The sequence below is a fragment of the Siphateles boraxobius genome, unplaced genomic scaffold (genome assembly GCF_051911475.1).
Source record: "Siphateles boraxobius isolate OS27281-9 unplaced genomic scaffold, OSU_SipBor_1 32, whole genome shotgun sequence".
In the NCBI taxonomy this organism is placed as follows: Eukaryota; Metazoa; Chordata; class Actinopteri; order Cypriniformes; family Leuciscidae; genus Siphateles; species Siphateles boraxobius.
In genome coordinates, this window is record NW_027508942.1 from 3,151,223 (window position 1) to 3,165,371 (window position 14,149).

The 14,149-nt window shown below is 37.0% G+C and overlaps 1 protein-coding gene across 2 annotated transcripts in view; it reads left to right on the forward strand.

Moving 5' to 3' along the window:
- The window catches only part of b3gat1a (beta-1,3-glucuronyltransferase 1 (glucuronosyltransferase P) a), a 95,256-nt gene that overhangs the window by 66,903 nt on the left and 14,204 nt on the right, over positions 1 to 14,149 (forward strand). Inside the window, exons 4-7 of one of the 2 annotated variants that reach the window (XM_077194543.1) lie at positions 3,667 to 3,809; positions 7,582 to 7,653; positions 7,744 to 8,252; positions 13,301 to 13,597. In XM_077194543.1, coding sequence (XP_077050658.1) covers positions 3,698 to 3,809; positions 7,582 to 7,653; positions 7,744 to 8,252; positions 13,301 to 13,597 — 990 coding nt within the window. In that variant the 5' untranslated portion in view covers positions 3,667 to 3,697. The remainder of the gene's footprint in view (positions 1 to 3,666; positions 3,810 to 7,581; positions 7,654 to 7,743; positions 8,253 to 13,300; positions 13,598 to 14,149) is intronic. The other variant, XM_077194544.1, reaches the window with a different exon arrangement.

Sequence of the window (14,149 nt, forward strand, 5' to 3'; positions counted from 1 at the left end):
CCTGCGGGTCAGAACGGTGTAAATGCAGCAAACTCAGCCCAAACATACCGTTATACAGTATTGCTCTAATTTTGCAGTATTGTGATCAGCCAGTCAGTAGGATATTTGACTTTTCTTTTGCTTTCTTTTAAAAAAAAATAGTTCTCTACTCGGCCAAACAGATGGAGTAAATGAAGTAAATTAAGATTTGATGGATAAACTCGTGGCTTAATTGGATTCTTGTTGTGTCAAAAGTGATATGACTTTTCAATGTTATTGACATTTACCTTTTTTGACATTACTTTGGCCACCTTCACTATGTTGCTAAGAGAATGCAGGCTTGACTCTTGATGCACGTCCATAAAGACAGTATTTGAGATACGCTAACTTACTGTAAATTGCTGTGACATTTCAAATATCTTTTAAGTAAACACTTTTAAGTAAATGCGGTTGTCAGTCCAAAAAAAGAAAATGACTGGTAAGATGTATGTAGCTAAACATTTGATATTTATGAAACAGAAATGTTTAATGCCCACAGTAATATCCATCGATGCAAATTACTCAACTTTTTCAAATCAAATGTTGGTGTTTTGAATCGAAAATATGCTATAATTTACATTAGTCATGTCCAAAACGTGACGACGCAAGTTTTGCGTTTTGTAGTTAACGTTACTGTGTGCATACTTTGAAAAAAATGTTTGCCCATCAATCATAAAGGACTCATGCTTGCTTAGTGTACTATCTTGTACATAAAGCAATCATCTTACCTTAACAAACATCATCCATCAAAACTTGTTAGTGTTATGCAGTCGATGAAACGACGGTGTTATTGTTTGTTAACGCTCTTATTCATACTTTGCACGTGACGTCACAAGTACTGGCTGGCGGCGGGCAAGAACGTTGTTCAAGCAACGAAACCCGGTAAACTAATCAAGGATCGTGCTAGGACGTCGCCAGTTTTAATATACAAAAGTTGGTGTTTTGAGGTGTAAAGACATGCCGGATAGTTGTGCGATTGGATGCAGCAAGGCCGCCCCGAGGCATAAGCGAACTAAGCGGCTGCCCCCCAATCGAGTTCAATTTTTTAAAATTTTTTAGATGACTTAAACAAGTGACATAAATGAATGAATGAATGAATGAATAATTCAAGACAAGAAAAATCTGATTTCATGATCAATATACCTGCCAACAACTGCTGCTGTGTCTGCCAGCGTTTAAGTCATGCGCATAATCTAGACACCTCGCGAGTGCATAGACAATTCATGAGCAACTGCGCATAGTCATGGTATCGGTTTAAGTTGGAGAAAACAGCCGCAGGGGAACTTAAACTTCAAGGTGTAAGGGTAGCAGTTTGAATAAATAATAAACACAGCAGTTTGAACTCTTCTCCACTTTATTATACCACACATCAGATCACTAACTCCAAAAACCCGCGACACTCCAGTACCAAGTGCGCACGACCAATTCCTATCTACGGCAAGCCCCGAGGGGAAAAATAGATTGCATCAAACATACAACGAGCGCCAGTACATTACCGGTAGGCTATTATAGTAACAGACTTGGTTGGATTCTGTCATGTACAATCCAACAAAGTCTGTTACAATAATAATAATACAAAAGATTTTCAGGACAGTTACACTGTATTGAGACAGTTGAGAAATAATAATAATATTTTTACAGTTTTCAACAATAATTGTCATTGTTGAACCCTTGCTCTTATTTATCAGATATGTTTCTGATATCTCAGTTGTGTCATTATTTTAGCAAATAATTTATTTGATATGTTTTGTTTTAAGAAGTTTCAAAGAGTTAGTGAAAGAGTAAAGTAAAAGTTAAAACTTTTTTATTTAAGTAGGCATCTATTTTTTATTAAGTATTTATTTTGTATTAATACATAACCTCACTGTATTCATTTATAATGTATCATTATTGTGTGACATTTGTGTCAATAATCGTCAAGCACAGGTGACTTCGCGTAGTGGGAGGGGGCCCCCAAATCAAATTCTGCTTAGGGACCCCAAAAGGCTCGGGCCGGCTCTGGGATGCACTATTATTCAGCATAATCGCGTTAACGTTCATGTAAACGCGCTCATTCCCTGAAAGTGAAAGTAGAAACGGACTGAGCTTTCAGCATCTGTCGCTGCATTAACGCCACCTTCTCTCAGACGACGATGGATATAACGGTATAGCGAAGACTATCTTAATTTACTGGCTTCATATTTCTCTTGTGGACCTATATTAAGTTTTTGAAGCTGCTTTTGATTTTCACATATGGCAGAGTTGTGCTGTTTGTGAACTAAAGACTGTTTTTATATAATTGATTGTAGTATTGGCCATTTTTTGAGCGTTTGTTGCCCGCCAGGTATCCATGGCAGTCACGTGACTGCAAAGTATGAATTGGATATTTTCTGTTTAGTCCTTCTGTGGTTGACTGTGGTGGGCATATGCGGCAGTTGAGCAGAGTAGTAACGTTAATAATCAGATATGGTTAAAAATTGCCTAATTTGATTTGCTTGATGCTGCAGACTGCAGTCAATTATGCACCGCTATGGTAACGTAAGCGGCGCTCGTCAATGTCAAGAAGAGAGAAGAGAAGGCGGGCTTTAAAGTTTAAACTAATAAGAGCGGGAATTCTTGTCAAATCGCGTAAACTTTTTTACAGTCTATAATAACAGCTAAGGTAAGAAAGGCTACGTAGCTATTCTAGCTAAACATTTAATATCTGATAACTGTTTTAGGATAAATGACCCACAGTTGACAAGCAAATTACGCAATTATTTTTTGTCGTTTTGAATTTAAAATATATAATTTACGTAATTAATGTACTGTGTAATTCGTATGTTACAGTAAGAATCATTTATATCGTCGTTTGCAGCATATTTCGTCAAAACATTAAAGAGGTGTGCGTATTGTGAATTAAATTAATGAACCTGCATTAGAAAATGATTCATAAACTCAAAGTGGAGTTATCATCATCAGACTTAAATCAGTTGTTGCTGTCACTCAAATGTTTTACGTTGAATATATAGCCAATAAAATACCGTAAAAAATTAATTACTAATAAATTCTACTTACATAAAAAAATCTTTATTCATTTAATTCTCTTCTTTGATCAAGAAAATGTCTGCAGCCATTGTGTTTTGATATGTCTGTGCTTAATAAGTATTATATTAATGTATATAAAAGTGTTCAAATGGTACACAGTTCCAAATCTTCCAGACATAATGGCTAACAGTAGGTTTTCCTGATCTCTGCTTTATGGTTATTTATTTGCTTATTTAAAAAATACACTTAAAATAATACACTCTGAAACCAATAAAAGAAGCTTAAAATCAATCCTATACAGTTTAAATTAAAAAAAATTAAGCGTTTGTGCCACTTGGTAGTTCATCTGTATTTGTCAAACCAGTAGTGCATGCATTAAATACTGTCATTTGGCTCTACCGATACATAAACCGGCAAGTCAACAGCAAAAATTGCTGTTTTTTGCAATTATGTTGCCTTTATGTGGGAATATAAATATATATAAATTATAATGCCTACAAGGATCATGCACAATCTTTTCACCTACAATTTTTATGTTAAGGCTTTGAGTAACTTATCTATGATGCTTCTGTAATGTTCAGTAAAGTTATATTTTGACAATCTCTCTCTCATTGTCTGACTCTCTTTATTTCCCTGTCTTAGGTAATGACCAGGCATAGAACCAACCCTGGAGATGCCGAAGAGAAGAGATATTCTTGCCATCGTGTTAATTGTGTTACCATGGACCCTCCTCATCACTGTGTGGCACCAAAGTGCAATTGCCCCCTTGCTTGCCATCCGAAAGGGTACCAACCTCTCTTACGATATGTGCTGTTGCAGTGCCAATTTTGTTATCAGTCAAAACTGGGACAAATTTCTGCACAAAGCCTAATAGATTATTTGGTGAACTCAGCAAGTCGATTTATTAGTGCTCACTTGAATATGGTCATGCTAGAAAATAAATTTGCATATCATTATTCTCACTGCAAATTTATTTTTTAAAAGAGCGTTAAAAAGGAAGTGCCAAACAATGTTTTATTTTCCTGCTACTTCAATACAAATTTGTTTTCTCTCTAACTAATCACAAATCTGTGAGTTGAACAAGTGTACTTTGTCTTTCAGCTGTGTGCTATTTCATCTGAACTAATTTAGAAAAAAATCATTATGCATGTGTGGATAAAAACAAATCCCACTTTTTAACACATTAGTTGAGTTTGAGTTCATAAACCTTACTTTAAAAGTCCACTGACTCCAATGAAATTACCCAGCAGCTTCTCATTTATTCAACTGCAGAAGATTTTACCAATAAAACCACTCTCTGAGGAGCATTTCTGGTGGCTTTAGGTCAAAATGAACATTTTGCATGTCTACAATGTATTTTAGCGCCCACATTAAAACACTTAGTTAAGTGGATGATTCACATACACCATATGTACACAGCCTGCTATTTATGGGGCATTTGGGCCAATCTAATGGCTTCACAACAAACAACTAGTCACTGACCACCCTTAGCTCAACCTACAGGGAGATACGTAGGATACCCAGCATTTGAAGATTTATACATCTATATATATAAATGCATGTCAATAGCATAAGCTTATGGAGATTTACATATGTGAATTCATGGAACTTATGAAGCAATTAACGTGGGTTTGTATGATGCCTAGGAGGCAGTGAACATCTGGACTGTTAATGGAGTGCGCTAATCTACTGGTGCTAAAATGTCTGAAGTGAGAGCAGGGCACTAATTGAACAGTGATAAAGATCTGATATGTGAGGTGCCACCATCATTTCTGCCCTTAATGAGCTATCAGCAGGATTGTGCTGGAACTGCCCACACCATCATGTTATGAAAATATTGTAGAAGATATTTGGTAACACTGTAATTATTTTAGCAACATCATTCCTGCATGATCATTTAATCACACAGAGGTTTAGCAGAATAGTTCAGCCAAAACTGAAAATGCATTATTTCCTGGAACAAAAAAATGAGAAACATTTGAAGAATGTACCGCTATGTCCTAAAACGCTCTGAAATTACTCTTTAAACTCTGCTGTTAATAGACTGACGCAAAGGTCATTCGGCCCCAACCCCAATTAAACACATATAAACCAACAAATCAAACCTTGTGTTCAAATATGCCAATTTTAATACTATATAGGTGAAAAACAGTATATCCTAATTTATTGTTTTCATTAAACGGTAGTTGAAAAGTACCCAGATGACCTACTACTACCTAGAGATTCACATACCTGCAAACTTGTCGCTTTTCGGCGACAATCGCCGTTTTCTTGGTCAATTGGGTAATTTACGTGAATCGTGTAGAACCGGTGAGTTGTTGTTTTTTTTAGGGGAGGGGGTACGCCATTTTTCCTGCTGACCAAAATTTCGTTATTTCAAATGTTAGTTTGGACCAAAGTAGCGCGAGCCGATCTTGATCAAGCGACACTGTTACTACACAGCGCTAATAAGAGATCCAGTAAAGGAAGCATTTGAATTTGCCACAGAAGTAATAACATCGCTGCGACTCCTGCGAGATCTAGTGAGAAACATTCACATTTGTCCGTTATTAACGGATAAAACAGCACTGAAGTGGAAACCAGGAAGAAACATTATGCCATGAATTAACTATCCAGTGTCCACAGATCAGCAACATTCACCATGGATTTACTGTAGTAACACTAACTGCAACCATGGAAGTTTGGCAGGAATAGTAGGCTATAGTGAAAGTGAAAGTGACACGTGATGGCCAAGTATGGTAACCCATACTTGGAATTTGACCTCTACATTTAACCCATCCAAGTAAGTGTACACACATTAGGAGCAGAGTAGTGAGTAGTGAACACACACACACTGCAAACGTGGATACACACACCCGGAGCAGCGGGCAGCCTTGAGTGGCGCCCGGGGAGCGATTGGGGGTTAGGTGCCTTGCTCAAGGACACCTCAGTCATATTCCTGCCGGTACTGGAGTCGAACCAGCAACCTTTGGGTCACCAGTTCAACTATAATGACTTGAATGCCTTCAAGTAACATTACGTCGGTTTTATTTTGACATTATGAATACAATTGCTGCCCTCAAACTAATCTGAACTAAAATAAACCTTTGTTTATAACTACTACAATATTACATTTCATTTTTTCCAAGGAGCTGTTTTGTTTTATATGCTCCTAAGAAGAGTCAATTAGCTCCAGAATTGCTCAAAGTAAAAAAAAAATCATACTTTATGATGTTAGTTTTAATTTAAAAAAAGAATAAAACAAATTAAATCAAGGAAATGACCTAAAACCTGGTAAACAGTAATTTCTAACAACATAGGGCTATTTAGATAGACAATCTGGCGAGCATGTTGTTTTAGGCTAATACACCAACAGCAAATTTCTGTTTAATAAAGCGCTCAGAAATGTGTCGTTTGCATATTAAAATCTCAAAAATTAAGATTTTTGGACCCCCCCATCCATCCGACCATCCCACCCCCTGCACCCCGCGCGAGACTGTCATCTTTTTTACTCTGAGGAGTTTGCAGGTCTTGATTCAGAAGTGCACATCAAATGGACACTTTACTATTCCATGAGGCCACGGTAGAGGATGAGAAAAGCGATGCTATTGACACCGTAGATAGCATGAGAGTGATAACATGGCAGATGTAGATTCAATCCAAATGTAGTACCTACTATACAGGATGCGATTTCAGATGCAGTTAAAGTTACTAGGTTTTTAAGGTCATTAGTATGTTGCCATGTCTCCAATTATGTCCACAAACCTGAAGAGTTTAGCTCCAACTTTTTCCAATGCATCTGCTTGTGTGCTTCTAGCAGTCCTAAAAACCTTGATTAGCTGTTCAGGTGTGCTTATTTAGGGTTGGAGCTAAACTCTGTCGACCTCATTGGAGACATGCCATAGACATTGGAATTGTTTCAAAACCATGTTTCTAACTAAACAAGTAGTTCTGTTTTATTGTCAGAATTTTTTTAACAATTTCTACTGCTGATTACAGTCATTTTTTAGAAGAATTCAAGAATATTAATTTGCATCATTATAGTTGATCTCCCCCTTTTACACTTTTATTTAAAATGCGTGATTATACATATTTTAAACCACCCAGGTTGCATTCCCAGTCTTTTAAGGCCAAACAATTGCTTTACATGAGAAACACCAAATTTGATCATCCGCCATAACACTCAAATCCCACGAACATTCATGACTTTCTGCCTAAAGCAACTACAGCTTAGAAGCCTAATTCTACAGTCATGAATAAAGCGAGTCATATTGACATTACTGTTGCTTTTATTAGCATTAATATTCATTTATATTAATGTGCTTTTATGGTGCTACTTTTTATAAGTATGCCAAGATATTCTCCAAAATTTCTCCTTTTGCGCTTCACGAAAGAAAAAGTCATACAGGTTTGGAATGACATGAGAATTTTCATTTTTGTCTGAACTATCCTGTAAAGAATTCTAGAGCAAATCATACAGAACCTGTGCTTTATGGGTTTGAATCAGTGCCATCTACAACTATAGAGTAACGGTATTATGATCTCCTGTATTATGGTTCCTGCTCTCACCCTCTCCAGTCTGTCGCCATCTAGTAAAAGAGATCTTAATCATACCAGAGCGACTTACCATCCACGGGCAACGGCTAGCAGGTACTCCTCTAAGGTTTGAGGCATGCGTCAGACATAAAGAGAGCAGCCTGGAGTGCGCTAATGTCTTAATTCTCTGTCTCTGTCTGGCAGATGACGGGACGGAGACTAGGCATGAGAACGGCCCAGCCACGGATTCAAAGGAATACTGCTCACAGGACAAGGACATTGTGGAGGTGGTCCGTACAGAATATGTGTACACAAGACCTCCACCCTGGTCCGATGTGTTGCCCACCATCCACGTCATTACCCCGACATACAGCCGCCCGGTGCAGAAGGCAGAGCTAACGCGATTGGCTAACACCTTCCTTCATGTGCCCAACCTGCACTGGATCCTGGTGGAGGACTCGCAGAGGAGAACCCCTCTGGTCACGAGGCTTCTGAGGGAAACAGGGCTAAACTACACACACCTCAATGTGGAGACCCCAAGGAACTACAAGCTGCGAGGGGACACGAGAGATCCCAGGATTCCACGTGGCACCATGCAGAGGAACCTGGCTCTGAGATGGCTACGGGAGACCTTCAACTCCAACAGCAGCCAGGCGGGAATCGTCTACTTTGCAGATGATGATAATACGTACAGTTTAGAGCTGTTTGAGGAGGTGAGTTAAGACCGGTGTAAAAGTCGCCTCCATCTGAAAGAATACATTAATTGTTTATTGTCACATCAATTAATTGATGTTGGTAAGTGACTGCACTTGTAAGTAGTCTTACTCCATTGATTAAATAATAGCTTTGTTTGAGTGCTTCAAGTGCATGATCATTTGACTTAGGGTATTACATTCCCATATATTACATACAGCAAATCATCCTCAAAGAAAGCGAAATATTCATTCATTTAAAGTGTCCCATAATGCTATTCTAAAGGTTCCTAATTTACATTGTTTATATCATTTACATAATTAACAGTGCTGGGGGTCAAAGTAGAAGTTGTTTGCGGGCAGCCAATGTAGACCATAGGTTGGCGTTTTGCATATTTGTTCAATTGTTACATGGGTATCAGGAAGTGAGACTGGAATTGCTGGAATCGGCATCAGAACTGCTTCTTTCTTTTAGGAGACAATAACTTTATTTGTCATGCACTTTGATCTTTACAACTTAACAGAGCTTTTTACATCCACAAACAGATTTATTATGCACTCAATGCATGGAAAAAGCATAATAGGGGCACTTTAATTCCTAATAGTTCACCCAAAAATGTATTTCATAATTTACTCACCTTCATGGTTTTCTGTGGAAAAATAAAAAGAAGGCATTTTAAAGAATGTTTCAGCTGCTTTTGTCATTATGATGAATGTCAATGGGACTCTTTAGGCTCCAATAAAGGACATAAGAGCGTGAAAATAATCCTTATGACTCAATCTGAACAGATATTTAATTAAATCAAAACATTGATCAATGCACTGACTTTCATCATATAGATAAAAATAGCTAAACATTATTCAAAGCAACTACTTTTATGTTCAACAGAAGAAAGAAAGTCATAAAGGTTTGGAAAACACGTTTGGAAAGTCATACAGGCTTTGTACAACATGAAGAAAGTCATGGTTTGTAAATGATGACAGAATTTTCACATTTGGGTAACACTTACTCGGGTCTTGTAATGCTACAGGTTGGTAAAGACCTGTCAGGACTTCCTTCATCACATGAAACACTTTCAAATCCCCTGAATTTTGAGACGCTGCTCTGACAAGAAAAATCTTTGATGGTGGGTGGTGAAAAATGATCAGGCACATACTTCTGAAACTCTGGCAACTAAAGACACAAGACTATAATTATGGTTGAACAAAAGCTGCCATTTTTGTTGATATATGTGGGTTGTACATTTTAAAAGATTAATATATATAATTAACATAGGCTACTTTCAATAGAGTGGTACTTTGCAATAGCATGCAGAGTTTGCAACTCATTTTCCTTTTAAATTAGGTCTGGCCTTTAATAAAACTCATATAGTACCATATATAACATGATTGTTATGATGCTTACTTTAATCAGTGCTGATCTATAGAGCCACATAATTACATTCTAATTTTATTATAAATTTTAATATGGGAGAGACTATGAAAATCTAGCTTCTTAACTGCAGCTTTCATTGAAGTTAACTTAATATTGTATCTTTGTTTGATGCACATTTTAATTTTTAAACAAATTAGTTGGAGATCGAACAATAATTGGCGGACTCCCTGCTGTACCGCCACAGATCCCTTATGGTCTGTGGACTCTGTTGAAAAATCCTTGTTCTAAATATTAAATCTTAGAAAATGTACCAGAGTTTATAATTTAAATATAATGTATTTAAATAGCAATATTCCGAAGATAAACTAGTTTCAACCCCACTCTGGGCTGTTCCTATCTAACTTAAAAGAGAAATAGTCGGTGTGGCCTAAAATCAGTAACCTACAGTGAGAAAACATCACACAGAAGAGCCGGTAATACCTTTAAACTTTTGAAATGAATATATAGTAACAGTTCATGAATTATGCATTTGGCCTTGTTTAAAACAACCATGCCTGCCAGTGTTTATTAATTATTAAGCTCTTATAAAAAAATGCCTAGGCAGGCACTCTGAACGCAAGGTTTTATTTACAGAGGCTGTGTATTTTTACCCCCAATCTCCTGGCTTTCTATTCCACTATTGACTCTGCTGTAAGTGCTCTGAGCTCAAGGGACACAGGCCACTTTCCCTCTCCTCGGTGACTACTTTGACATGACAGAATCATTTCAACATGTCCTATTCTGAATAATGAGTCATCTGCATGTACGTCTAGGTCAGGCCTTCTCCCAAAAAAGTGGATGAGAAGAAAGTCTACTCTGTACAAAATTAAAACGAAACATACAGTAAAAAAACAGCATAGTATGGGGCAACTATACAAAACACAGGAAAATGTCACATTATGGGAGACAGTGGCTCTACATATTTGTGATTGACTGATTAGTCTCCTAATGCAATACTTTAACATCTGATGCTTTTAAAGGTCAAAGTGTTGGAAAGTTAATTACAGACTAAACAACTGACCCACTCGGACATCACTCACTTTTGGTCACATGATCTACACCATAATCTAAATGACACATTCGTATGATACGAATTTCCCATGCAATGCACTTTCTACAACATAATGGCAACTATACATTTCCATGTACAAAGACTCTTTTATACTGTGTGACAAAAAAGTGTGTATTATAAACACAAATTTAATTTATCAAATTAAATAATTAGCATCAATACAGTAGCAGTATAGTAGCCGAAGCAAATCCTTAAAGGGATAGTTCACCCAAAAAATTAAAATTACCCCATGATTTACTCACCCTCAAGCCTTCCTAGGTGTATATGACATCCTTCTTTTAGACGAATATAATCTGAGTTATAATAATAAAAAATGCCCTGGCTATTCCAAGCTTTATAATAGCATTGAATGGAGGATTTCCTTTTTGGGGGAACTATCCCTTAAAAATATTATCTGGTATCATTAGTATTGCAACCATTATGTTCAGTGTGTTTAGTTTTCATGGACTTTTAGTTTATCTTCATTCATCTCAGTTCCTTTGTTGAGATCCGCCTCTCCTTGGTCGTCATGGTTTCTGTCATTATGAGTTCATGTGTATCAGCTGTGTATCGTTAATCACCTCGTTTGTATTCACTACTTAAGTTTCTCCTTCACCGTCATTCAGTGTCTGGTCACGTCTCAGTTAAATGTGTTTTCAATCCTGTTCGCCTGACATTTGGATTATTGTTATTAAAGTTTCATGTTGGAACCTTCTTTATCTTTGTTTGTTTACCTGCAACTAGTGACAAGTATTCAGCTGACAGTCTAATTTATGCCCATTATTAAAGAAAATGTTAGATCTATAAACCTTAAAAGAAACATTTGCAATCAATAAATTCGTATTTACTGGTAAAGCACTTTTTACAATAAATATAATTCTAAAGTAGCATGTTAAAAAATATTATTACTGTTAATACTGACAGCCCTAAACAAAACAAAAATATATTTTTCTTTTCTCTCAAGTTTTCCACATACAGTCTTGCACCCCCATTCTGACCCAATTTGAAAATGCTTGTGTTAATGTAACCATACAAACATATTATAATAATAATTAAATATAATAAGTTGCTTGTTGAAAGTAAAAATTGGAAACCACATAAATGTCAGATTGAACAAGCGATTCTAAAACTTTGCTTCTCATGGTATAAGTCCACTTCACATCACCATCTATTGGTTCTCTCCTTTTCCTCAGTTCAGAAATCAGCGTGAAGCACTTTAAATGCGAGGCAAAAAGCAGAAAACAGCCGTTCATAATGTGAAACTAGGGCAGCCTTAGCCCTCTCAATGACAGCTAGTTTAGAAAAGATGAATGCCGGATCTGCAACGAGCATGCATCCTTTTCTACAGTTTCCGATTCCAATGGTTTTTGTTTCCGCCAACAGGTACAGAGAAGGTCCCTCTCTTTCTTTAATAAAAAATGGCAGTGGCGCAATATAATATTAGTAGCTCAGGAAGTAATCAGATTGAGGGTGACATTTTGGCCAGGACTGTTCACTTAATGCCTGATATGTTGGGGAAGGGTCACAGTCAATTACGTGGGCTAGATGTGGATCAATGTGGACAGCCTATAACAGTTCAGTCAGCAAATCCATCCTTTACATTTAGCTTAGTCTTAATTTATTTTTTCATTTTACAGACATGACAGCGAGTGGTTTTCGTAAATTAGAAAGAGACAGTGTACCTTTCAATTTAGTCCTTTTGTAGTTCTTTGTAAAAGCTCCCCTTGGATACAGTGGAAGATGCATTATGGGTATAAAGACAACTGCTCCTCTGGCCCGCTCTAGCCTTCACTATTCATTAGGCAGTTTCCTTTTATGATGTGGACCACTTGCGCTGGATGGCACACAAAGCATTTGGATGTAGAAGTGAAGGGAGCGTTTGAAGCAGAAAGATTAAAGGCGGATCTGTCCCTCTTTCTCTTTCTTGCTTATTCTCCGTCTTTCGGTGTCCTTGTACTCCTCCTGTGACCTGCTCAGGATGAATCCTGCTGTTATGATCTATTTGTTTGTATGTGAATTACCACACTGTCCAAAACATGATCTGCAGTCCTGAGGTGTCTAATCAGACCTGTGCCTGTGCTGCCACACTATAAACAGCAGCTGAACTGCCATGGATATGATGAATGTTTTGTGGCATTTTTGTACAACAGGGATGAAAGTGCCCCGGGGTACTTTATTTCAGTTCAAAACACAAAACGGAATCGAACTTTCTTAAATACCTGTTCCTATGTCCCTGAAAACGATGTGATTTTCCTGATACATTCTTTCATATATTAAAAAAATAATTACATTTTAGGAAATTAATTTTAAAAGTTACAGATTTACACTACCTTTAAAAAGTTTGGGGCCGGAAAGATATAAAAATACTGTGTGTGTATATGTATGTATGTGTGTGTATATATATATATATACCGGTATAAAATTTATTGATGGTGGGGGGAAATTTTTCTTTACATCAAATATATATATATATATATATATTATTCAACACTTGATATAAGACATATATATATATATATATATAAAATCACATGAGGGTTTGGTACCCTAAAGAACAGTAACCGAGCAAAAAGATCTAATCTATAATCTCTCTCTTTTCTGCAGATGCGATCAACTCGTAAAGTATCAGTGTGGCCTGTAGCATTTGTTGGAGGTTTACGGTACGAGTCTCCAAAGGTTAATGCAGCAGGAAAAGTGTACGGTTGGAAAACAGTATTCGACCCTCATCGGCCCTTTGCCATCGATATGGCAGGGTTTGCCATCAACCTGCGGCTCATTCTGTTTAAGCCTCAGGCCTACTTCAAGTTACGAGGGGTGAAGGGAGGCTACCAGGAGAGCAGTCTGCTCAGAGAGCTGGTCACTCTCAGTGACCTGGAACCCAAAGCGGCCAACTGCACTAAGGTGAGGAGATTTACTCTCTCATGTCCTTGTTCCAAACCCATGTGCAGTTTTTCCAGCAAAACACAAACGGAAAGATTCACATTCACTATGCGTGGTGTGTATGCACAAATATGTCCATGAAATCTGCATACTAAAACAATTCATGTTTCACCAATAACTTTTGGACTTAAATTTATTTAGATTTATTTATTATTTATTTAAGTGTTGGAAGGGGAGCAACATACTCTTTATAAATGACTTGGATATTTCATCTTAAATATATTTAATCATATACCGTGAAAGAGTTCTGTGTTACAGCTCGAGCTGCAAGGTTTCTTTGTATAACAATGCAGATACACTTACGTACAGCTGGCTAATGAGAGGTCTGTATAAAAGGCGTTTTGCTGACATTTTTCAAGATAAATTCTCCTGTGCTTACAAGTACTAAATAATCCACACAATTATTAGTGAATAAGACCCAGTGGTTTTCATGTCTTCAGCATTTGGAACATTATGGAGCTGATTAAATAATGAGCTTTTATGTTTAGTTTAACTACTCATTTAATACATAGA